Source organism: Rhynchophorus ferrugineus, unplaced genomic scaffold (assembly GCF_030347505.1).
Source record: "Rhynchophorus ferrugineus isolate W39M unplaced genomic scaffold, kcgeb_rfMv2 rfM6, whole genome shotgun sequence".
Classification (NCBI taxonomy): domain Eukaryota; kingdom Metazoa; phylum Arthropoda; class Insecta; order Coleoptera; family Curculionidae; genus Rhynchophorus; species Rhynchophorus ferrugineus.
In genome coordinates, this window is record NW_027472585.1 from 21,971,624 (window position 1) to 21,998,480 (window position 26,857).

At 32.3% G+C, this 26,857-nt stretch overlaps 2 protein-coding genes across 3 annotated transcripts in view; one reads left to right on the plus strand and one right to left on the minus strand.

The window, feature by feature from the left end:
- The window catches only part of LOC143197864 (limbic system-associated membrane protein-like), a 487,089-nt gene that overhangs the window by 175,503 nt on the left and 284,729 nt on the right, over window positions 1-26,857 (minus strand). For both annotated transcript variants that reach the window (XM_076406625.1, XM_076406624.1), the window contains exon 2: window positions 8,706-8,831. In XM_076406625.1, the coding sequence (XP_076262740.1) occupies window positions 8,706-8,831 (126 nt within the window). The remainder of the gene's footprint in view (window positions 1-8,705; window positions 8,832-26,857) is intronic.
- Window positions 19,073-20,555, plus strand: LOC143198240 (uncharacterized). The gene is made up of 2 exons (XM_076407369.1): window positions 19,073-19,510; window positions 19,600-20,555. Exons 1-2 carry the CDS (start codon window positions 19,096-19,098, stop codon window positions 20,463-20,465), a joined length of 1,281 nt encoding a protein of 426 aa, XP_076263484.1. The 5' UTR covers window positions 19,073-19,095; the 3' UTR covers window positions 20,466-20,555.

A 26,857-nucleotide genomic window follows, 5' to 3' on the forward strand; every position in this document is an offset into this window, starting at 1 on the left:
CACCATTTTCCATGTTTTTGTTGTTGTTGTTTCAAAAATAGTAATCATCGGTGATTACACTTGATGTCATTACAACACGCAACATCTTTCTAGTATTTTTTTTAACTAGTGATGCAATGTATTTCCTTGTCAGGACAAGATTTTTTTATAAAATATAAAAAGACTGACCGAGTGTAATTGTAGATATCAGAAAAATGTAAAAAAAAGATATTTTCTATAATATCTTAATGTTTGCTAAGACAATAATAATCCGTATAATCACATAAACTGAACCAAAATTTAATCAAAATCAGTTTAAGCCTAAGAAAGTCTCGGCAACGATAAGGAGATTCCGCCCGGGGAGCATTAATATTCACGCAGCTGTATGTAACACATCATAAAATCCTTCCCCTCCACTTGAAAGTTGCTCTAGTGAAAAACACTTGACGGATTTCGAGCGTTTTTTTTTATATGGTGCGGTGTTCCTTGTAAAGGGGCCGAGAAATATGACGCTAATCAAGATGATTAATTATCGACCATAAATCTTTACCACGTCGGATGTAGCGAAGTAAAATTAATTATAATTATTCAATTTTTCTCGTTGGTCTTTCTCTTCGTCATAAATCAAATTATTATCTTGTTAACTGGACGAGTGACGTTTCGGAAGCGGAAATCGTTGAATTACTGTTGCTTGATTGCTACGTTCCAAGCCGGAATAGTTCCCTATGTTCCGACGAAGTTTGTGAAACACAGTTATTTAGTTAATAACATTATTTCTAATGTACTGGTTAAGTAGTTACTAAAGAAAAAGTAATAATATAAATTCTGAAGTATCATATCTAATTTTACATCAATAAATTTCCTTCTAGGAAAATTAAAGTTATTTTTACTTATTATATTATGGTCCAATAATTGCTGTACCCAGTTTGTAATAAGAGTTTCTTGTGATAACTATTATATATCTGACCCATATGCTTTAGAAAAACAATACGCATTAGAATATAACGTACGTTATATTCAAAATAACAGTGAACTTAGGTTATAAAAATATTTAATATATTTACTGCCACAATTTGTAGATTCGTTTGAAATCAGACAATATTTTCCTTTTCATTTTATTCCAGTTAAAAGGAGATGCAATGCAATAATACCGAACATGTAACCGAATCAGCCTATAAAAGTCGTCCGGTTGTACAACGTCCCCAAAATTTTTAAAACTGTTAATTATAAAAACTACAGGTTATAAACCGGCGAAAGTTGTTTTAACGCTTTGCTTGTTTTGTTGTTTTCAAATCGCTGCTCATTATTACTCTGGTTGAAAAGTCTGAAGACAGACAGACATAATATATTGCTTCTCTAATCAGTTACTTCAACACAGATGAGATAATAGAGGTCCTTTTTATTAGTAAAATGCGTACAGGTATAAGTTTTTTACTGATAAATATTCAATTGCTGTGGTATTTATTGAAAATATTAGCACGTTGCAGCTGCGTTGTATAATAGTGTTAACACAGTCACTAAAATATTTAAAAAAAATTAAAACATAATCTTATATTCTCCAAAATGAAACCGTCCTTATACCAAGTAAGAGAAAAATCAAGATAAGCTGGATGTCAGCTCTATCGAAGATCAACTATATGAAATGCATACGAAAACTGAGTAGTTTTTAGTATCAATATAATTTGATAAAATTATTTCAGTCTGGAGAGTATCAATAGAAAGCTTAGAGATATGCTCTTTGAGGAATGTACAAATTTCTTTCATATAATCTTGGGTAATAGAGGATATAAATGGTGTAAATATATCCTACGTAGAGGCTAAATGAAACTGCTAGGCAATGCTTTTAAAAGAATGCAAGTTTTACAAGCATATAATAAAATCAATGAAGACCTTAAATTAAAGTCCAATCGATAGTCATCCGAGTTGACTACACACGATGAACCCACTCTAAAGCGTGGGAAAACGCGACAGTCGGCTGGCAATCCTATAAATCTGTATCTTTATCTGTATCGGCATCTGTATTTTGGGATGCGCATGTAATAATTTTCATTGACTACCTTGAAAAGGGAAGGACCATCAACAGCATAGTGTTATTGGACCGTTTAAAGGACAAAATCTTCGAAAAACGGCCGCATTTTAAGAAAAAAATAGTGCTGCTTCACCAAGACAATGCACCGTGTCACAAGTTAGTGAAAACGATGGCAAAAATTCATGAATTGGGTTTCGAATAGCTTCCTCATCCACCGTATTCTCCAGTTCTGTTCCCTAGCGACAAACAACATTGAAAAGTTGGAGGGTCGCTATAATCAGTGTATCACCCTTAACTTGAATGTTGAATTATGTGAATAAAAAATGCGAATTATGTTGAATAAAAAACCTAGTTTTGCCAAATAAATGTGTTTTACTATGGTAGGTCGAGGATTTTCAATTGACCTATTAGATGAAAATATAATGATATAAACTTATTAATTTATACATCAATACAGATTTTCGGAAATAGATTTGTATGAAAATGAATTAGTCATTGATATATTTTTTTTTAAATATTATCTTAAATAATTCAACAATCTGGTCACTGATATGATCATGGTAAGTATAATATAATTGACTATATACAAAACTATATTAGGTATTTTCCCGTGTAAAATATCTTCTCTGAATCTTACCTTAATCGGATGGCCCTAAAAGTGTCAGTCTACGTATTTCACTATCATGTCGCATGTCTAGCTGAATATTAAACATATTATCATTTGCTAACTTGGAATAGTTCTTTCAAAGAACTAACGTTGAAACTTTGGCACGAATTACACTCCCTGTGAGTTCTAATGGAATATCGTGGTCTATCACTTCTTTAGAGAATACCCTTTTTACATCTCTCATAATATTATTTGTCTAACTCCTTTAATAGTAATTTTTGCATCAGGTAGATTCATTTGAAAAAGGGAATTTAGTAAGGTGGTGATTTTATATTGTTTACCTTTTGATAGCACAGATGGGAAACGATTGAGAAACATTTCTGCAAATTTTATAAAGCAACTAGAAGTACTCAGCCTTTGTTGTAAATTATAAAATTGCTTGGGTTATAATATTCCTTAGCAGTTAAGTGCTTTTTAGTGTATAAGTGCATTAAAACCAATTTGTTTCTCACATCATCATTCACAGCTTATTTCTCTTTTGTAGTTACGCAATTTTTTTTATTTGATTAATATATTGTTAGTAGTCGTTTCCGTCTAACTTACAATTTGTAATTATGATAGCTCAAATCTAGGTATATAACTAAGAGGACCCATCGGCCCTATCTCAGTCTCTGGTGAAGTAATGTTTATACATGTTACTGCTAAATTTGTAATATATGCACCTCACTACACAACACTACACAAGATCAGATAATAGGTAATCAGTCCTATAGTATTTGGGTGCACCCACAATACCTCTCAGGACTTTGTTCTGAATAATTTGTATTTTATTTATGTTACTCTTTGCAGAACGTCCCCGTAATTGAACTCCGTATGTCCATATAGGTTTTAGTAATAGCTTATATAATAGCAATTTATTATGTACTGATAATTGTGATTTTCTTCCAATTAGCCAGTACATTTTCCTATATTTCAATTCCAGTTCGTTTCTTTTCTTCTTTATATGTTCCTTCCAGCGAAGTTTTGCATCGAGATTCATTCCGAGATATTTAGCGTTGTTGCTCTATGGAATGATAGTATTATTTAATGTTATGCTTGTACAGTCTGTTTATAGGTGTACTGCACATGTACAGATTTACTTTCCAAGCTTATGTCCAATTATTTATATTGTCACTTACTTGAGGCTTCTTCACTATTGTCTCCGACAACTATAATCGCAGTATCATCAGCAAATGTAGCCATCGTAATATTTTCCGTTTGTGGTATATCACAAGTGTAGAGTAGATGAAGCATTGGTCCCAGTACACCTCCTTGTGGTACACCTGCTTTAGATTCTTTTATTGTAGAGTAAGCTTCTTCTTGTTTAACTCTAAACATTCTGGTTGCAATGTATGACTTTAATAGTTTGGTGTGTTATTTTGGTAGCATTTTTTGTAGTTTATGAACAAGGCCTTCATGCCAAACCTTATCGAGAGCTTGTGCTACATCTAAAAATATAGCTGAGCTTATATACATTTTTACTTTCGTAGGCTTTTTCAATAACATCGGTTATTCTGTGGACCTGATCAATTATTGAGTACTTGTAAAAAACAAACTGTTGTGTTGGTTTTAGGCTTTTATTTCGTTTGCATCTTCCAAATGTCTGGGACATAATATAAATGATGTATTGATCAAGTTGGTGAGTTTTATAATTCCCTTTCTTGGTAGTTTTTGCAGTAATTCTCCTGTTATTAAATCATAGCCTGGTGATTTCCTGGAGTTATCGTCAACATATCAACAATTTTGTCTTAATATTTTTTGGCACTGGTAGTAAAGCTACCTCCTAAGTGGTAAAAACAACACGATAGTTCCAAAGAGAATTTTTAGACCTATTCGCATAGTCATAATAATGTAAAGTCCTTGAAAAATGCAATATTTAAATTTACCCTAATATATGTGAATATACCGAATGTCATGACTTAAGAAGTTAGAATTCCTTAATTTAACGCAGTAATAAAAATATGCAGAGAAAATTTAACTATCTAAGTAATTTGCATAGTTGGATTATATGTGATAAACAGGAGAAATTATGAGTTATTCAGAGTAACTTGGTAAATGTTTAAACAGTTTATATATTTTAATGGGTGATATGTTATTATTTGGACCCCATATCAATTATTTTAATTATTTACCTAACTTTTAAAAAGCTGATAGTTAATTTAGTGATTGTAAACGCATTCCTTTAATAAAAACTAAGTAGCAAATATCTAATGAAGTACCTAATTATGTTTATTATTATTCTAATGTACGTGTTAAAATCAAAGAATTTCAAAATTCATATATTCCCATTGAATAATCATATATACGATGATCTGATTCAGAGTATTTTAGTAAATATGTTACTTAAAACAATTAATAATATTTGTCCCTTTACTCTCTTGGCCTTTTGTCAATGGTTCATCAGCCAATAAGTTAATAGATTCAATGATTTTAAATTTCATTCCTTTAATATTTTTTCTACATTCTTAACTGTGAAAAATGCCTATTTTTCGTTATTGTATTGTGTTAATATGTTCTAATATGCAATATCACATAACGTATAATTTTTAAATTATCATATTAATTATTATTATTAACTACTAGTTACTCTATTTCGTAATGCGACACATAATTGATTTAAAAATTGTTGGTCATATTATTCAGTCATATTTGAGTACATATTATTGAATATTATTAAGTCTCACGTAAGGTCTTATATAAAAAAAAATTTATCATTAAAATAGAGAAAGTTTCCTATAACTGGGTGATACAAAATATTTTCAAGAAATCCCACATAAATCTGTTCTCTTGCCAACGAGTGCATTGCACTGACTAAAAAGGCAACGTGAACAAGACATGTCTAAAAGTTGGAATCTGGTTTCTGTTTCTATAAAAAGGCACAAATCGCAAAACTTTGGAAAATAACTGACAAGGAGCGCGGAGGAGAACGAGTGAGGAGCCTCTAAGTGAGTGTTTGCGGGTTACTAAACATGACGAGGATGCATCTGAGTAGCAGAGAGGAGTGAACAAAAAGGGTTTTTGGCGAGGGCCCCCGCTTTGAAAAATTAGTTGGCGGATGTCGTGCGGAAAACTTGTCTATCTGCGGTTTGAAGTGGTTTTAAGAGTACAACGGCGGAAAAGAGTTGTAGGGTTAATGGAAATTTGTAATACGCTGGTGAGAAATTCATATCCGTCGCGAGTGTTAGTCGCTAAATTGGTCGGAACGAGGATGTGTCGACACTTTTAACGCCACAGAGTTAAAAATAAAACGAACACCAACCGCTATTTAATTTTCGTGTCACGGTAAAACCACGATGACAAGAAAATAATTTTAGTTTAGATACATTTTAATGTTAGTCAGCGTTTCACATCATCATCCAGCATTGAGCAGATATATGATTATGTATAAGAAGTTCGACTACAAATGAGTAAAATATACTGAATATATTATATAGGATAGCTATTAAAGTATTTGTTTCATTAAATAAATCCTGCGAACCTACGGAATGGATTTATGGGGTAGTATAAATAAATCAATTAAGAACATGAAGCAAACTTATAAGAAAGTTCTTCGCAGCGTTGTGAAGTTCCCATGATATATTAGAAAGGAGAATATCCTCAAAGATCTAAATGTACCAATGGCTATCGAAGAAATTAAACGGTTTGCAAAATCTCATCAAAGAAGATTTCGTGCATAGAATGCCGAACTGCTTGATAACAATGAAGTAATCAGGATATTGAAGAGACAAAAATCCTTGAAGTTTATGTCTGAAATACTGCATCTGGACTTCAAGAACAATATGAAGGAAAAATTACTATATAGTTCTATATAATAACTAGCGTAAAATGCGTGGTATGAAACTTTAAATAAGATTAAAAATACCAACGAAATTGACGATGGTATCTAGTTTCACATACAATGGCCTACATGAAGAAGTATTAGCGATCTCATTTATAAAAAGCCAAACTGAAAAAACGTATCCTTGTAGGGTCTGATAGTCAAAGTAGCGATGAGTGCGAGGGAAATTAAGGTATGGATGTTAACTTAAGATTAATATTATTATTAAAGTTAATTTTAATTTGGAATAGCCATAATATAGACTTATCGCATCTAATAAAATCCTCCGTAAAATTATTAGTTGTCTGAAGAGCATTAAAGTTCACAGATATAAAAACTTATGCTAGTGATAAGCAATGGGAACGATTTCATCAGGACATAAAAGAGATGGATAATAGTGATGTCTGACCACTCTGTTATTGAAGAAGAATCCATCACATCAAAGAAAATTTGACAAAGAAAAAGATATAGGAACATCTTCATATGAAAATAACATAAAAAAATTAACACTTTTTATTCAATGGCGATTTATTTATCAAATATTCCATGAGACTACATAAATATATATATCCAAAAAGCATTCACGATTCAGCATGGTAACTTTTCTTATTGCGGTATATCTAAAAATTAGGCATGACATATGCTATAATTAAATGTGTTTCGAGATTTCGTTCTGAAGCTTCTGATAAAAACACGGGACAATAAAATATGCTCACAAATTGGTCAGACAAATAAATAAAAGTTTCAATGATCCAAGTTAAAAGTTTCAAATTAAACCAAAAAGCATCTACCCCACACGTATTTCCAACATAATTCAGAGAAACAATTTACTGTGAGACAAGGTAACGCACACATTGATGTGAATATATAATATATATGCAGGTGTATACAGCTGATATACTGTTCTTCAGAAATAGTACAAAGGCAACACAAGTTGACAATATGACTTATCATCTGACGAGGGTCCAATATCAGACACAAAGACCCTTCAATTTCGTTTCAACAGAATCCACTTGTGGTTGAAAACATATCTTATTAAGGTGAATTGGACAAAATCTACTCACTAGAAGTACAACCTGCATAGAAGAATTTGCTCCAGTAGACATTAATAATTCTATGCTCTCATAAGTTAAGAATACTAAATATCTGGTATTGAGTTTGTAATGATATTTAATAGGAAGAAACGAACATTAATAATACATCAACCTCATGGGTTGAAAATGAATTGAATGCATTGGCTTATATATATTATTGGCATAGATATATATTATCCATATTATCCCAGATTATTTCTGTATAAGTCAATTCTTGGGCTTGTTTAGATGTATGATATCGAATAGTACGGTATTTCTAGTTTGTCTGGTACTAAAGTAGTGGTATTACGTCTCTAGCATACTTATTTTGCGTGATATTAACCTGAAACCTAGAAAGCATATGGTCCAAATTGGCAGTGCCAAATAATATGTAAAGGGGTCAGTTAATAGTAATGTATTCTCCAAGCAGTTAAGTATACGCGATATCAGTGAGGCAACTAGAGAAAAACGTATTCTACTATAGCAACATTAAAGCTTGTCGAATTTTACATCTTAGCCTGAGACATCAATCCGGGATATCTTTGAAGGGTACTTTGTATCATTCAGTCACTGACCATCGTTCAGCTCAAACGTGCAATCATCGGCTGCTAAAACGTCTCTTCAGGTAACACTGTGATGTCCCCGCTTTATTACACTGTATTTCCAATATTTTTTAATAAAGTCAATAAAACACTGTAACATCATGTAACCATCACTGTTTTATTTCGTTCTCCTCCGTTCATGAAGCCCACATTTCCAAATTGCCATCCAACCTTATTAACGAACACATAACGAATGGTATTTAAGATAAAATGGAATAATTAAATTAAATAATAATTCATATATTTGTATTGTACAGTACTTTGTTTATTGAAGCAATTTTCTACATTTCATTGTGTAATTCAAATCACAAATATACTTATTGCGTATTGGACAGATTGTTGAAATCTTAATGAATAAAAGATTCAGCGATATGTTTTGTAATGGGGTGAGGTGTTTGTAGGTGATAAATGGTGCAAATATCTAATATGGCTGTGGTACTCAAAATGCGTTTTAATTAATTGTTTCTCAAATTTGACCTCTCTACTAATCTCTTGTTGAACTTATTATTTTAGGAAATATGATAATCTGGAAAAAAGGAGTTAAATAAAGGAATCTTACCTGGATTGGCAACTTCACATGGTAACACTATCGTATCCTGATCCTTGACTTTAAACACCTGACTGGACGAAATGAAAGTCGGCAATATCCCCGGATCCGTCTTCACCTTAGTCACCTCCCACGAATCTGTAACAGAGAAATAGCGTCGTTAAAACACGAAAACTCCAGTTTATTATCGGAGTCGTCCGACATAAAACCGGCAGAAAAAAAAGAGAGTTCAGGACCATAAAATAGAATCAAACAGAATTAATGAAAGCTGAAACGCTGTTTTGTCATCTTTTCTCGGGATTGTCTGGCTAAAGGAAAATTTATTATGTTATTTGCATTTATATTTTTCTGATTATTGTCTCTATGCTTTCTCTCCCATATCGGTTGAGGTTGCGGAATGAACAGCTTTTTTATCCATCTTCCTGCATGATGCTCGGTCACACATTACAGAATTTGCGAAGGATATCGTGTTGTAGCTAGTAATAAAAAATTCTGCTACAAGAAATTTACTCATCAGACGTAGGCACGCAGCATGGCCTAGATGTCATAGAGTTGAAATGCAGGGTTTATGCGCATTTATAATAGTTGTGTTAACTTGTCTCAACAATACCTGAAGTAAAAAAGATGACCAAACTAAATTCAGGCTTCTAAAATTAGTAATATATAGTCAATTCAAAATAGCAGTGACGCGAGTGTCAACATATGTCTGTCTAAAGTTGTAAATTCGTTTTACAGTCAGACTATATTATCCTTGTCATTTTATTTAAAAAGTGATAGAATGTTGTTAGAGAAGTTCGAACATGTAATGGAATGAGCCTGCAAAAGTTGTCCGTTTGCCAAACTTCCGAAAATTCTTCAAAATATTATAATTACTGGTTATAAACCGGCAAATGTTGTTTGAAGGCTCGTTTTAATAAATTTGAAGTCGTTGCGATTTTTGGTGAAGAAATTTTTTTGCGCCTTGCAGCTGCACTGTATATTAGTACGGACACGGTCACTAAAATATCTCAAAAAATAAAAAACAATATAACCTTAAATTCGTTAAAAAGAAACCGTGTTTATGCTAAACAGGTGACGAATCAAGATCAATCTTGGTCTTTCAGAGATCAAATATATGAAATGTATAAAACAGTAAGTAGTTTTTTCAATGGAAAAATAATTTAGTACAATTATTTCAGAGAAAATTGTTAGTCTGAAAAGTACCCATAAAAATCAAAAAGATCAAAAATATATAAAGTACATTGTTGGATAGTATATGATTTAAGTGGTGTAAAGATAACCCTCGAAGGGTTTTAATTGAACTTCCAGAGATTGCTTTTAAAATAATACAATTTTTAAAAACATATAACTAAATCAAGGAAGAATTATATCAATATATAAGAGTAAAAAAAGCTTAAAAGAGCTATAAATATTTCAGTATGGTACATTGGGTTGCTCATGGCAAGATAATAATAAATATAATATAAAAACAACAAAGGTCCATGGAAAAAGCTGGAAACAGGAATGGTTTTATTCTTGGTGCAGAATTAGTGTTTCTCTAAGTCGAAGTGTGACTACCATGAAGAAATAAACCATAACTTGTCTTTGCATTAGTTTGAAAATCAGCTCTTAAAGAACTTGGAGGAAACATCAGTTATTGTTATGTACAATGCACTATATCTACCATACATATACACTGGTGGAGAAAGTTCTAACAACTTCATCAACAAAGTCTGCAATAAGGAATGGCTTAAAGTACATAAAACAAGTTTCGAGGATATCATGTTAAAGAATGAACTATTTCAAATTATTACTCGGTAAATATAAATGAAATATTTAGTAGCATTTTATGTAATTTAGTTTTTTAGAAATAATCCTGAGAAAAGATACATAGTAGATCAGATTACTGAATGTTATGGAAACAGAGTATTATGTGTCCCTCTCTTCACTGCATTTTTGATCCATATGAGTTGATATGGAGTATTGCAAAGGTTTATTACAATAGATAGTCAACTCGAGGAAGGATATCCAAACTAGAACTGTCTGGATTTATGAAAAGAGGCATTGTCGAAAATAACACCTTCGGTTTGTATGAGCTCGATCAGACACATTGAAGAAGAAATTGACAAATGGTAGAAACTTGAGCAAGTTTTTAATAGATTGGAAATAAACAGCTTGGTTATTAATTTGACTAATATTTCTAAAAGTGGCTGTGATTGTATAAAACTTTATGAATGTTGGTTTCTGATTCAGTGCTGACAATTACCAAGACAGGGTGATGAAAGAGGAAACCACTAAATGTCAGTATACAATTAATGTACTTTAACTGTAGGGTATTGTATCATAGAGTGTGAAAGCTTTATGAGCATGTGCATTATTGTTTAGAATATACATGAACGTCTGGTTAACATGTATGTGTAGAGAAATAACAATAACAGATTTGTAGATATGGCAAACGAATTAAGGAGGATGCAGTGATTAAATGTAATTCTATCCAGAAAGATGCATACAGATAGTAACAGGACAACCTAAAGAGAAATGTAGTAATATTATCATGACTTTACAAGGATACATTGCATCGAAACAAGCAAAAACAAAGCGTAAAAAAATAAATATGCTCTCTAATCAAAGTAAAATACATTATTCAGATATACAGTTGTTAATTAAGTAGATTAGGCCTTCGGGGGATACCACTACATACAAAAACGCATTGTGACGTTTCCGGTATCAATACTATTTTAAATTGACTATATATTCAATGTATTATAACTAAAGTTATTTAATCCAAGAAGTATTTTATGCTATACATAGAATTTCAGATTTTATATATCTGTGTTCGTAAAGCTTGCAAACAAGTCGAAGGATTGAGTTGAAATTGGAAGGGAGCATTTTAAGCTACATTCCTTTGAAACAAGCAAGTTTTTCGATGGTTTAAAGGATTCAAGTGTTTTTAAATCAGATCAGATTAGAAATCAAATGATACCTGACAAATGAACGGATTTAATTCGGTCGTTTTAAAATTATCAAATATAAGAACGCCAAACTGCAAATTGATTATATACTCTCTTTTTAAATAGAAAATGGTGTATCGAAATAATCTATCGAATTAATTTTATTATATCGGAAAACCCTTAATTGTATATGTTCTCCCAATAAATGTATATTCACTATTTATTTATTTCCCTAATAATTAATAAAGATTTACCATTATATTTTAAAAATCCTGTAAGGAATAAACTATACTAGTTACACCAGTAACTAGACTGGGTAAAACTGGATATTTTCTGAGATAGGCTCCGTGTTGACCACTGAGCACTCGTTAAAGGGTTTAATGACCAAGACCGTAGTATGGAGTTTATATTAATCGAACTTTAAAATATAATTAAATATTATCATTTGTAGACACCATATAGTTTTAGGGTATATAATGAATAGTTGGTAATGGAATGATATAATGAATAAGGTAACATATCTTTTTATGTCACAAATAAAAATTAATTTTAAAGCCTTCTAAAACAGATATTTGTTTCTGTCACTGCAAATTTACTTATATATCGAAGCTTTATTTGTACCTTGGATGCAAATAATTCTGATACTTCTTCCAACTTTCCAAGATTTTCTAACATACAGATTATGTTTACCGCCAATTTACATTAAACTGAATAGCGGGTTAATTATTTTTATATAACATAGATTATTTTGATGGATTTACCTTAATTTTAGAAAGCCCCAAAATTTCTCCCTTATCCATTTTCGGGAGCTGGTTCCATTCAGATAATTGCATGTAAATAACGATTACAATTATTATAACGTTGGTACACAAATAATGGTATAATATTTTCTATTTATTCGATTGAGCTTGAGACTTTGGCATATGTTATTCGATACATATGTAGAGAAAGTTAATATCCCAAAAATGAAACAATATCAGTTGGTTTGACATATCTTAAAAAGATAAAGTTGATATTAGAATTATATATATATATATATATATATATATATATATATATATATATATACATATATGAATATTTTATTTTTAGAGATCATAAACATTGATTTTTCCTAAACCACTCATTGGTTTATTCAATTTACAAGGTATTTATTAAGAAAAATTGCATTAATCAAAATAATTTCCAGCATTCTCACCTGGTAACTACTATCTGCACCATTTTGGCATAAATTCAGAATTTCGAAAATGTTTGCCAGTAAAGTCATGATCCAAGGATCTGAACAAGTGGCAATCAAAAACTCTATATCTGTTGAGTATGTCCGGTGCGGCACATCCTCCTATTCGAGCTGCTAAAGTGAAACTTTCAGAACTTTTTCTACGTGTGACCGCGTTCTTGACTGGCCTTTTTTGGGATGTTGATAGACATTCGCAATAACAGATTCATTGTAGAACCCACCAAATACGTGGTGGAATCCATCATATGGCCAACTTCATTTTACGACAAATATTTCGCCTCAATGGGGATATGCCTGAACTAACTCATGAAATTTTATGCTTGGGATTATTGTGGTTTCATAATTTTCATCGCCAGTCGCAAACGTCACAGAAAATGATGCTGTTTACATAGCAAGTGATGAAACGCTTTGCCTAAACATTCCGAAACTATATTTGCGCGTGGTTTCCATTTTTGCTCCTTTTCGTTTTTTTTAATTGCATGTATGTAAATATTTGGAACTGATTCAACTTCTAAGCTATCTGAGATTAGCTTGAGAGCTTGCGCTGAGTCTTCGTCTAAAACTTTTGAAATTAATTGTTTTCGGACTTTTTAGATCCTCCACAAAGATTTACGATTAACGTTAAAATCGCCGCATTTAATTAGTTGAAACCGAAACTGATAGTTAAAATATGATGGAGAAACATCATCATAAGGTCATAAAAGGGTTTAGTGGGCTCTGCAAACTTCGGAAATAATTTAAACAATAAAACTAAATAGTATGAAAATGAAGTTTTTTCAATGGGTAACTGTGAGTTTAGGTAAAAATCATATTAAAACCATAGAATTTAACAGTTAGGTTAGGTTGCATAACAGTTTTTTTACCTTAATAATTTGAATACTCGCAAATAGATAAATCTGAAGAAAATAAGAGCAAGTACCTAATATATAAGACGGAATCCCTATAATTTTATGTGCATCCAGACGGTACAACTGAAAATATTTCTTAAACGAAGCAGATCAAGTCAAGATCCATTTTCCATCGTCATCCTCGTCAACAAAAATAAACCAACAGAAATAGGAAAACTGACAAAATCTGGTGCTTTTCTTGTGACGATCTCTCCTTCGCTCGCTAGATACTTATTCAAATTGAACTTTTAATGTTGACCTACTCGTGGTTATTTCTATTGCGTCTTTATTGCGGCTTCATCGTTGCACTTGCAAATTTCGCTCGGATGCAAAGATGCAAGACGAAAGAGCGTAAGAGCGCTTCGGCGAGGGTTTATTTCGTTTGCCGTGGACTTGAACCGAAATTGATACAGGCGAATATTTTATGGCTCCAGCGCTGACTGCGACCGTCGAGGGCACGACGAAAATTCGATGGAGAGGTCTGGGTGAGGAACGATAACATTACGTAATACGAGAGAGATTTCCGTAATCCTTTGTCATATTTATCCTGTTCTCATATATATAGTTAACGTTTTCAGCTCGAAAATTGTAATAAAATTATACTAGATTGACTAGACATGTTTCTTTCCCATGAAAATATATTTGCAGGTGAGTTAAATTAAAATATTTAATTATATATATACTCACATGAATATTTTTTTAAAAATATAGTTGGTTTTGGTTTTCATTTTGGATACCTGTGTAAGTATCGGATGCTTAAGTATCGTTGCGAACATAAACAAAATAATAGTAGTAAAATGTCATCATTGAATATAACACATATGTACTCAGCTTATTATAACACAAAATAATAACACTGTTAAAGCGCTTTAACTGTTAAACAATATCAATTTATAAATATCTTTATAGCCATTAAAAAACAAATAAGATAAATTTAATAAAAAGGGGACCAATTATAATTAAAAAAGTGCAAACTCGAAAATAGAGAAATAAAAGGGTATAAAATAAAATGCAAGGCAGATAAAAAAATTGGCGGAGAGGGGGGGATTAGAGAAACGGTATTATGACCGTTAGTAAGATTCACGATATCCTACGATGAGAGGCTAAAGTCTCTTAACTTAATGAAGTCCTAAAGTAGGCGAATAGGTAGGAAATAAATGGTAGAAAATAATAGGAAGAAGATAAAATAAATTAAGGGGAAGCAGGTCTTAATGATGATGAGAAAGTGATTATGAGTACACTGAAAAAGTTTGAATTTGTGCGGAGTAAATCGCTTTTGTAGGAAGTTACTTTTTTGCTTCTATTTGAAGAAAAAGGCGACTGACGATCAACGAATATGGCGTGAAAGTAATGACAACTATGCTCTACCGATTTCAACATATGAATACTAATTTATACGTTTCAAAAGTGGTGATTTTGACACCCAAGGCAAAGAGCATTCTGGACAGTCAAAACAAATTTGAAGAAGAAGATGATTTGAATACACTAATCAATGATGAAGAACGTAAGAAGAGTATGCAGAATTTTTTTTACATTTTGTGCCATATGAACTGAAGCCAAGAGATATTGATATGCATTCAGTTATGGAATACCAGCAAAAGCCCAACAAAGCTATTCTTCAGAATCACAACGAAAACCTTGAAATATTAAGGTGGGAAGTGCAACCCAACCTGCCATATTTTTCAGGCCTTGCACCTCCCGATTATTAGTTGTTTCGGCATACGAAGTCGTGACGTCTCTTATGTCGCTGCTTTGTGAAGAAATCCGTGCCTGAAAGATGGGAAAAAGTAATGGCTACCGACTGACAATATTTAAAATAAAATATATTATACGGATTTTTCATAATAGAGCTCAAATTTTACAATTTCTCTTTGATATTTCAATTTGATTTGAAAAAAATCCGTTTGAATAATTTATACATTTTTATTCTTCATTATATGTTCATGAAATCAATTTTGCCCTGTCAAATTCTATACAAGAAGTTCATGTAACAAGGATTTATCGAAGTTCGACTCTTGATTTATTGTTGGTTGTATATAATTTGTAACTAAAATTTCCACAAAATATGTCATTTATATTTACTATTCGGCTACATATAACCTCATTCTTTTATGGTGTTTATATAGTTCTGGTGAACACAATGAGTTAGCTTCAACCTACCGATAATAGGAGAGAGTATTTCTAACACATCAAACGTAAAATTTGCTGGAATATTAGAATTGCAAGAACGAAATATTATTGGTATTACACTAGGAAGGAAAATTAAACAATGCAGGCTCATACCGTCTGCAGAATATCCAATGACAGCAAAATAACCAGATGGAACCTACGAGTAGAATTTGTAAGATATGTTCAAATTGTACTAAATATCACCAATCTCCTAAACATTTCTAAACTCGAATGTAGACACAAATGCAACTGAAAGGGCTATAGGAAAGTATGTATAATATTTTGCATGTAAAATTCACAAATTTTTATATACCTAACAAATTTAATTTTAAAATAGATTTTTGTAAACCTATAACACGAGCAATTATAATAACTTCATCCACGACCAAATTTGTATTTAAGCTAAGCTTTAATGTATAAAGATATTTAAAATGTCTCAATGATTATACGAACTTCAAAATTTCTATTTGCTAGGCTGTGTACTATTTATACACAAGTATTGTTGAAAATGTCAGAAACCCCTGGCTCATTAAGGTCTCTGAAGCTCATGGACATTATATGCCTTAACGTTATATACCAGACACTAAATCCTTGATTGTCATACGACTTAATCAAATTTCCATCCACAGCCTTGCGCAATGCCGAACTTGGCCAATCAAATAAGCTATAATTTTAAGGAAATTTGTTGTTGTGAAGTAATGTTTTAGTGTTTAAGGAAATAAAGGTTTAAATAGAGTGCATTATTTTTCAAGGAATCTTGCTCTAGCCCAGAAACGGTATTCAATTGTAAAGAATGAACCCCGTACGAGCTCCTATATGAATAAAGAAAGGCAAGTTCTTTGCATTTCAACATGGATAGCTACATATCTAACTGTGAAAGAGAAGGCTTAAATAAAACGCAGTTCATAAAGGTAAGAGAATGTCTTTCATTACCTTCGATCTATACAACCAAAGTGAAATACACAATAAGTGTTTATTCACAAAACCTTTATCTTAATAAATCGAAAAGGAAAACATAGTCACAAGTTCTACGTTGATATCGTTCAAGAACTTGTTCAGACCACATTAGAGTCCCTAAAAAGGAATATAAGTACGTACAAATATAATATTTATGTTTTTGAAAATTATATGGTAACATGGATTTACAGATTATTTCAGCAAAACAAAACATTAAGTGTCTTCAATTTTAGGTAGATAGGAACTACTGTGATTAACACCAAAAAGGGCAAATATATTTATAGATATATTTATTACGATGTTCCAGAAATCCATGTAAGACAACAATGTTATTTAACAGCATCAGAGATATTAATAGCTCCAAATCTGTCCACGTTAATTTTGCATTAAGGCGAAATAAAAAAAATTTAATTATATCACTCAATGGATGCCCGATTCCTCAAGCAGTATCAGCAAAATACCTTGGAATCCATCTTGACGGTAGATTAAATTGGAAGCATCACGTTAGACAAAAAGCAAAACACATTAAAACCAAAATAAAACAACTATACTGGTTAGTCGGAAGATACTCTCAACTTGATCTAAAATCAAAGAGGTTGATCTACAATACAATTATAAAGCCAATTTGGACCTATGGGGTGCAAATATGGGGTTGCACTAAAAATTCAAATCAGTTAGTCATACAGCGCTGTCAAAACAAGGTTCTTCGATTGATTAACAATGCCTATCGCTATGTAACCAATGAAGAACTGCACGATGACCTGGAAATCAAATGGATTTGCGAAGTTGTGCAGGATTTCGCCTTGAAACACGAAAGAAAATTACTAAATCATACTAACGTGGAAGCAATACAACTGCTGGACAGCGCGCAGGATGTCAGGAGATTGAAACGAACAAAACCATACGAACTTGTGTAAACATTTAGTGTGTATTATTAGTGTAAACTATAGCTATAAGTTAATCTTATATATAAAAATGAATCGCAAAATATGTTCCTAAGCGCATAACTCAACAACGCCTGGACCAATTTGGCCAAATCTTTTTTTAAAATGTTCGTTGAAGTTCAAGGATGGTTTCTACGGCGAGAAAAATTAGAATTATTGCTGGAAAAACCCTAAAAAAAGCCCTTTTTGTTTGAATTTGTTTCGTGTATCAGTTGACAATTCATCTGTCATCTGTCAAAAGTCATCTGTAACAGACAACTTTTTTTTTAAATTTGATATGACTTGAACTCAAATCCTTTTAAGCCGTACGAATTGTTTTATTTATTTAAAATTTTTTATTTGTTTAAAATTTAATTCAGTTAGTTAGTGTTTGTTTAGTTCGTGATTAGTGAAAAAATAATTTATATTTGATATGCCTCCTATAAGACGAAGCAATTTAGGTAGAAGAACCAGAAATGCTATAAACCAAGCTAATTACCGATATAATCGTATTGCAAAAGAACGTGACGACGGAAATGAACGTGAAAGAATTCGGATATCACAAACGCGTGAACCGCGAGCGCGACGTTCAACTAATAATCGCGCAAGTTTGAATCGAGCTGCTTTCAGTTACGATGTGTCAATTGACTACAGTAACTACCAATGTGTTGTTATTGGTTCTATGAACTTGGTTTGCTCACACTGTAAGGCATTAAAATACAAAAACGAAGCCAATGGATTGTGTTGCGCAAATGGTAAAGTGAAATTGATACCATTGGATCCACCACCAGAACCATTGTACTCATTGGTTTCAGGAATAGGAACAGATTCTATACACTTTTTGACACATATCCAACAATATAACAATTGCTTTCAAATGACTTCATTTGGGGCAACAAATGCAGTTCGGGAAAATTTTATGCCAACTTTCAAGGTATGTATTATAGCAGTTAATCATAATTATTTTAGCGAACAAAATTTTCTGTCACCAAAGTTAAGATGTGTTACTAATCTTCAATTTCTTAATCATTACGAAATATATCACTTAGTCATCATATTATATGGTGATTCAGTTTCAGTGACACTTTTATTATATTTTATAATTGATAGATATTAGTTAAAACTAAATATATACTTTTTAAGATCAAATATTATTTAAGTTTGATCACTGACAATCCATTAATTTATACCACACCATAATATTTTTTTTATTTACAGATACAAGGGCAAATATATCACAGAGCAGATTCACTGTTACCAGTGCCAGATAGCGACAACAAATTCCTGCAAATTTATTTTATGGGCAATTCACCACAAGAAATTGATCTGCGTTGTGCACATAACAATTTAGTAAAAAGGTCTATTGTAGAACAATTACAAAATTTATTTCATCAACGCAATCAATTGATTATATTGTTTAAAACTGCCCTGGATCTGATGCCATCCGATAATCACAAAATTGTAATCAGAGCTGATAAAACACCTGCAGGTCAACATACAAGACGTTTTAATGCACCAACTATTGATGAAGTTGCTATCGTTGTAGTTGGAGAAAACTTGGAATCCCGTGATATTGTTTTACATCGTCGGAATGATCAATTACAACGTATAAAGGAAACACACCGCTCATATGATGCACTGCAATATCCCATTATATTTTGGCAAGGTGAAGATGGCTACGATTTATCAATAAAAATGATAAATCCCATTACAGGTAACTAAAATATTAGTTTAGCTATGGCGATAATATCTCAGTCACTATATTATGTATTTGAATGTTATTAAAACAAAATCTGTTTACAGGTTCTGAAACCAACAAAAAAGTCAGTTCAATGAACTATTATTCATACCGCCTAATGATTCGGGAAAATGAAGATAATCACATATTGAAATGTCGGCGATTATATCACAAATATGTTGATGACATGTATGTTAAAATTGAAACGGAGAGATTAACATTCATCAGGTTGAATCAAACCAAACTCCGATCTGAAGAGTATATTCACCTTCGAGATGCGATTAATACTGATGGAAATGCACAGAATGTCGGTCGGATGACTATTCTTCCAGCAACATACATCGGAAGCCCTCGGCATATGCACGAATATGCTCAAGATGCCATGTCGTATGTTCGTCATTATGGTACAGCAGATTTGTTCATCACATTTACATGCAATCCGCAATGGATAGAAATTAAGCAGGAGTTATTACCTGGGAAATCATCCATTGATCGTCATGATATTACAGCCAGAGTCTTTAGACAAAAGTTGAAATCTTTAATGAATTTCATCGTAAAACATAATGTGTTTGGTGAGACACGCTGCTGGATGTATTCTGTGGAGTGGCAGAAACGAGGATTGCCACATGCACACATTTTGATTTGGTTGGTTGAAAAGATAAGGCCAAATGAAGTTGATGCAGTGATATCAGCTGAAATCCCTAATGTACAAGTAGATCCTGGATTGCATGAGGTAGTTATCAAAAACATGATACATGGTCCCTGTGGAACTCTTAATCAAAATTCACCGTGTATGATGGATGGTAAATGTTCAAAACGATATCCACGGACATTAATATCGGAAACAATTACTGGTAATGACGGTTATCCATTGTATCGTCGCAGATCGACAGCAGACAATGGAAAATCAACAATTGTCAAATTAAATTAACAAGATATTGAAATAGATAATCGTTGGATTGTTCCATATTCATCCATTTTATCAAAGACATTTAAAGCACACATCAACGTTGAATCTTGCCATTCAGTGAAATCGATTAAATACATTTGCAAATATGTAACCAAAGGGAGTGATATGGCTGTGATTGGAATTGGTGCAGAGAATTCTAATGATGAAGTTACCCAATACCAAATGGGCCGCTATGTCAGTAGTAATGAAGCAGTTTGGCGAATATTTTCTTTTCCTATTCATGAGAGACACCCTTCTGTTGTTCACTTAGCTGTGCATTTAGAAAATGGACAAAGAGTGTATTTTACAGCACAGAACGCAGTACAAAGAGCTGCTCAGCCACCATCTACTACATTAACCAGTTTTTTTGAGACATGCCAAAACGATGATTTCGCACAAACATTGCTATATTCTGAAATGCCAAAATATTATACCTGGAATCAATCCTCAAGGAGATTTATACGACGGAAACAAGGAAAACCAGTTCCAGGATATACAGATGTATATTCCACCGATGCGATTGGCCGGATTTATTCAGTACATCCAAGCAATGATGAATGTTTTTATTTACGACTGCTATTAGTCAATGTACGTGGCCCAACATCATTCTAATAGTTAGGAAATGTTGATGATGAATTGTGTGGATCCTACAGAGAAGCCTGTCAACGTTTGCAATTGCTTGAAAATAACGCTCATTGGGATCAAACTCTCAATGATGCTGTAATATCATCACACGCTCATCAAGTACGAACATTGTTTTCTATAATCATATCTACATGCTTCCCATCAAACCCAATTGATTTGTGGATCAAGTACAAAGATTATATGTGTGATGATATTTTGTATCAAATACGGAATAGAATGGGAAATCCAAATATACAAATCAGTGAAGAAATTTACAATGAAGCATTGATTTCAATTGAGGACATGTGCTTGATAATGTCAAACAAACTATTAATTCAATTAGGCCTGACCGCGCCCAATCGTCCAATGCATGACGCTTTTAACCAAGAGTTGCATCGAGAAAGACTGTATGATCTCAACGCTTTGAAAGAATAAATTCAAACAAATCTTCCACTGTTAAATGAACAACAGAAGTATGTATTTGAAACTCTTATGAAAGTAACAAATGATGAAACTGGAGGGATTTATTTCTTAGATGCACCTGGTGGTACAGGAAAACCTTTTCTTATTTCATTAATATTAGCAACAATTCGCTCACAAAATAAAATTGCACTTGCACTCGCTTCGTCGGGAATCGCAGCAACTTTGCTTGAAGGTGGTCGAACAGCCCATTCAGCACTAAAATTGCCATTAAATATGCAAAGCAATGAAACTCCAACCTGCAACGTTTCGAAGAACTCTGCAATGGCAAAGGTTTTGCAGCAATGTAAATTGATTGTTTGGGATGAATGCACGATGGCACATAAAAAATCTTTGGAGGCTTTAGACAGAACCTTAAAAGACCTACGTAGCAATAATAACCGATTTGGTGGTGCAATGATTTTATTAGCAGGAGATTTTCGTCAAACATTGCCAGTGATTCCACGATCAACGCCAGCTGATGAACTCAATGCATGTCTAAAGTCCTCCAATTTGTGGAAACATGTTAAAGTACTTCATTTAAGCAAGAATATGCGTGTCGAGTTGCAAAATGACCAATCTGGAAACATATTCTCTAAACAACTCATTGACATTGGTAATGGCAAATTTCCTATAGACATGTTGACGGCTTGCTTTTGCTATGACTATAAACAAGTCCCAGGGGCAATCATTAAGTGTTTGTGGTATTAATCTAGAAAACCCATGTTTCTCACATGGTCAATTGTATGTTGCCTGTTCCCGTGTTGGAAAACCATCAGATTTGTTTATCTATGCGCCAGGTAATCAAACAAAAAACATCGTATACCACAAAGCAATATAATGATAATAATAATAATAATTATGATTCACATGATTAACAATAAAGCGATTACTTACTTTTCAATCCTTATATATGTTTTATTTAATTATTTTTTATTCACAACGCCCTATCACCAGGGTGATGGTTCTGTTCAGGAGAATTTTTTAAAATACGTAGGCACAAAAACTGCCACATTACAAATCTTTTTGACAGGACGAAGTCTGTCGGGTCAGCTAGTAATTAATAAATAATTATAATATTATAATTGAGGAATACATACTGATGTATTTTCTCGCACTCGTCTTGCTTGTTAATTAATCCAAGTACATAGGAAAAGTAGTAATAAATTAATTGTAGATTAAGATTGTACAAAGCGTATCTAATAAAGATCTTATAAAAAGAAATCAGAAATATTATAATATGATAAATAATATAAGGTTTTGTTGTTTTGGTGGATGAAAGAAATCAACGGAATTCTAAAGGAAATTTTCCTTATATTTTCATATTAATTTTTGCATAATGGGGGATTTTTTCATATTTAAATAAGAGTAGGTTATTTTCCAATTATATTTAAGGTTTTCCAGAATTTTTATATTATTAGGTTAATGATATATTAACTATTCTTTTAAATTATTTTTTTATATTTCCCTTTAAAAATACTCCCGTTTCAAAGACTCACAGGCTAACGAAGTAACAGCCTACAATATTTTTTTTTCTTCTAATTTAGTTTTTTTACCAATAAGGGTTAATCTGGGCTGCAACTATTGCTTAACTTAGGCTCCGAACCACAGTTCTCGGCATTAAGCCTGTTGACTGGCGAGTCGTCAACTTTGAAATCATCTCAGGAGACATCCATTCTGACCCAGTGTTGTTGGAATTTGCACTCTTGCCTTAAGGATAATCGCAGTCATAAGCAATCATAAACACAAATTTACGAGCATGCCCCAATAGGAATCAAACCCGCGACTATCGCAGTAGTAGGAGGACCGTCGTGCCGCCTTGACCACTGAGCCAACCAAGCTGGCTTGGTTACAATTAATATAGTCGGTATATAGATAATTAAACCTTCTTTGGCCATCTCTAAACAAAACAACGTCACACAAACCGAACTGATCTCATACGTCCTACATTATAATCCTGACCGAATCAGTTCTATGGTTTTATTGACAAATTAAATTTGCATTAATTACCGCACCGGTATCGACGTTTCGGACGATTTAAAATAAACACGCGACTCGTCCTAATGAAATTAAAACGGGATATTTAACCGGTCGTTTGTTTGACTAAGTTTTTCAACCCCCCTGGCGCCCCCGCAACCCCCTACGCTCGCAGTAACATCTAAACGTTTAGTCGGGCGGTCGAGCGGTCGAGCGGTCGTTGTTTGAACTAGATCGTAGCGATCAAATGTGTTTTTGCATGATAGTCGTACATATACAAACATACACACAAGCGCGCATAAATAACCACTGCGATTATGATACAAATGTTCGACGCATCGTGTGATTTTAACTAATTATTACGTCGCAAAATATAATATTTACGTTATAAGCGATTTGTTTTTCATTTGTCGATATTGCAAAGGATGGTTTCGTAATTAATTTGGTTCCAATTAATTGATATCGCTTCTTTGATGGCCGTTTTTAACTGTGTGAATATTTACGCAAGCAGTTCTCTTATTTATTTGGATTTTGTTTGGCTGGATTTTGCTTCATTTAATTCCCCGATTTCCTAAACTCTATTATAATGTAGGTTAAATTTCGAGACTGGAAAAGGAAATAGAAAAATAAACAATCTGTACAGAAAATTATAGAATATATTCAGCAGTAGAATAGATATCAAAATTAGAATAGAGACAAAATTTTATAATTTGTAGATTATCGAGAAATACGGAAGTTTGGCAATTGACAACGTTCATCTGCATAAATGATATGATAGATACAAACAAAATCTTTAATCATGAGAAAATCTGTCAATATACAAAGAAAGTAAAATAAGCAGAGAGGAAAGAGGAAAGAGTTTGTGGGCGCTAGAGTGAGACGTGGAGCAAAAATAGGAAGATATAGCTGCTTTTGAAACTATAATAGCTTAAGAGTTAATTAGCAACAGAAAATTATCAGCGGAAAGTATGCAGAATTTTTAGCCCAGAAATTCGTCAGAGAGATGAAATAATACTGACAACAATCAACTGAACAACCCTGATATTATTCAAGGGCTGATCATTATTAGACACAACGAAATTGGCCTTTAGTATTAGTAGAAGATCTGACTAAAAACACACAGAATGATAGCACGAAGAAAAAAGAATGAAAATAATACAAAAGAAGAAAACCTAATGAATCTAACTGAATGAACAATCATCCAAATACTACGAGATATATAAAAAGCCAGCAAAATTAAAACGAAAGATAGATGAAGACAAAAATAAACATGGGTACAACTTGTAGAAAACATGGGAACAAACTGCAAAAAACATCTAAAACTTCTTTAGAAAGTTTGAAAACTTACGAAAGAGCAAAAATAGTCACAAAAATGACAAAAGAGGCATAATAACTGTAGGTAAAAAAATAAATGACGAAGAGGGATGGAAGGAATACTTTCAGCAATAGCTTTGTCTGCAGAAAGTAACATACGATTAAATATATCGACTAACAAGAAAAAGACATGAAAAAAGCATAGATGACAATAAAACACAGATAAAATTTAACAATCTAGTAGACATACTGAGAGAATACTATGTTGTGCACGGTCATGAGGATATATGTCAAAATTATAAAAAATCGTCTAAAATCGATAGTAGATAAGTCGCTATTAAAATTTCAGAGCAAATTCCGAGAAGAAAGAAATATGCAAAAAATATATCTAGTCTAATTGATTTAGAAAAACTATTTAACGGTACAAGAAGAGATACACTATAGATTATCTGAGAGCAAAGAGGTCTAAGTAATAAAATTAGGAGAATAATTCAGTATATATACAGGCTAGATACAAATCTCCTTATTACTGGCAACATTATATCAAAATATTTTAAAACCAACCAAAGCTTTATAAAAGTTAAAGACCAACCGTGTCGATAGAGGTGCTTTTACATATAGATTCGAAACAGATGGAATATGAAATCGAAGCCAAGAGACGAAAATTAAAGTCAGGACTTAAAAAAAACACGAATTTGTACTGTGTCTAAATAGAAAATGCAATATTAGAATAAAAATTTATACGGTATTGAATTTAAATAAATAGAAATGTCGATACAGGTGCTTTTACATATAGATCTGAAAGAGATAGAATATGAAATCGAAGCCAAGAGATGGAAATTAAAGTCAGGACTGAAAAAAAAACACGAATTTGTACTGTGCCTAAATAGAAAATGCAACATTAGAATAGAAATTTATACGGTACTAAATTTAAATAAATAGAAATGTCGATAGAGGTGTTTTTACATATAGATCTGAAACAGATGGAATATGAAATCGAAGCGCCGAGATGGAAATTAAATTTGGGACTGAAAAAAAACCAATTTGTAGTGTGTCTAAATAGAAAATGCAATATTAGAATAGGAATTTATGACTATATTAGAAAAGGTCCAAACATTTTTATATATAATGAATAAAATATGAATATAAATGAGTAAAACGATATAATAATATTAGGAGTGAAATAAAACTGAATGAGTAATTATTGAAATTTCACTTTTTGTTGGTGTATACTTCGTAGATATATGGCTGCTCTTCTTACTTCCCTGCTTTTCCTTTATGTGAAATAATAAATTATTTTACAATTGGTTCACTGTGACACACTTTTTTTTAATCAATTGATCTTGATTGAATGATTAATCAATGATGTGACTATATACATATTTATTCTAAATCCAAAATGAATCAGAAAAAATAATAGTTCAAAATGTTATGTGATTGCTTTTATGGTGGTAGTAATATAACACATTGTCTGAAAAGTCACGGGCGTAACAAAGAAAACGGTTTTTTTGTTCAAAATTGGTTTTATTCATTAACATAATGTCCATAAAGAGCTAAATAATCATTCCAGAGTGGCACTGGAATCATATTGTGTGGCCCTTGATGGAGATTTACATTTCAATATCACTTTTGTAGAACGATTTATCTTTTGCCTCAAAATAGGCCTGTTTCCACTTGCTGTCCACTCAGATGATGATCGGTTTTATTCCTGAAAATGATGGATCCACCCATCTATCAATGCAAAAAAATTGGTTTCTTACATTTAAATATAATCAAACACTGCTCGGAATCATTAACACTTTTTTGATTTTGGTCAGTAAGCAAACGCGGCACCCACTTTCAGAACAGAGCTTTCTCATAGTCAAATTCTCATGTAATATAAAACCAACACGTTCTTTTGATATCTTTGCGATGTTAGCTAACTCACGCAACTTCAGTTTTCGATCATTTAAAACGGTTTTGCGAATTTTTTTGATGTTTTATGGTGTTACCATCTACTT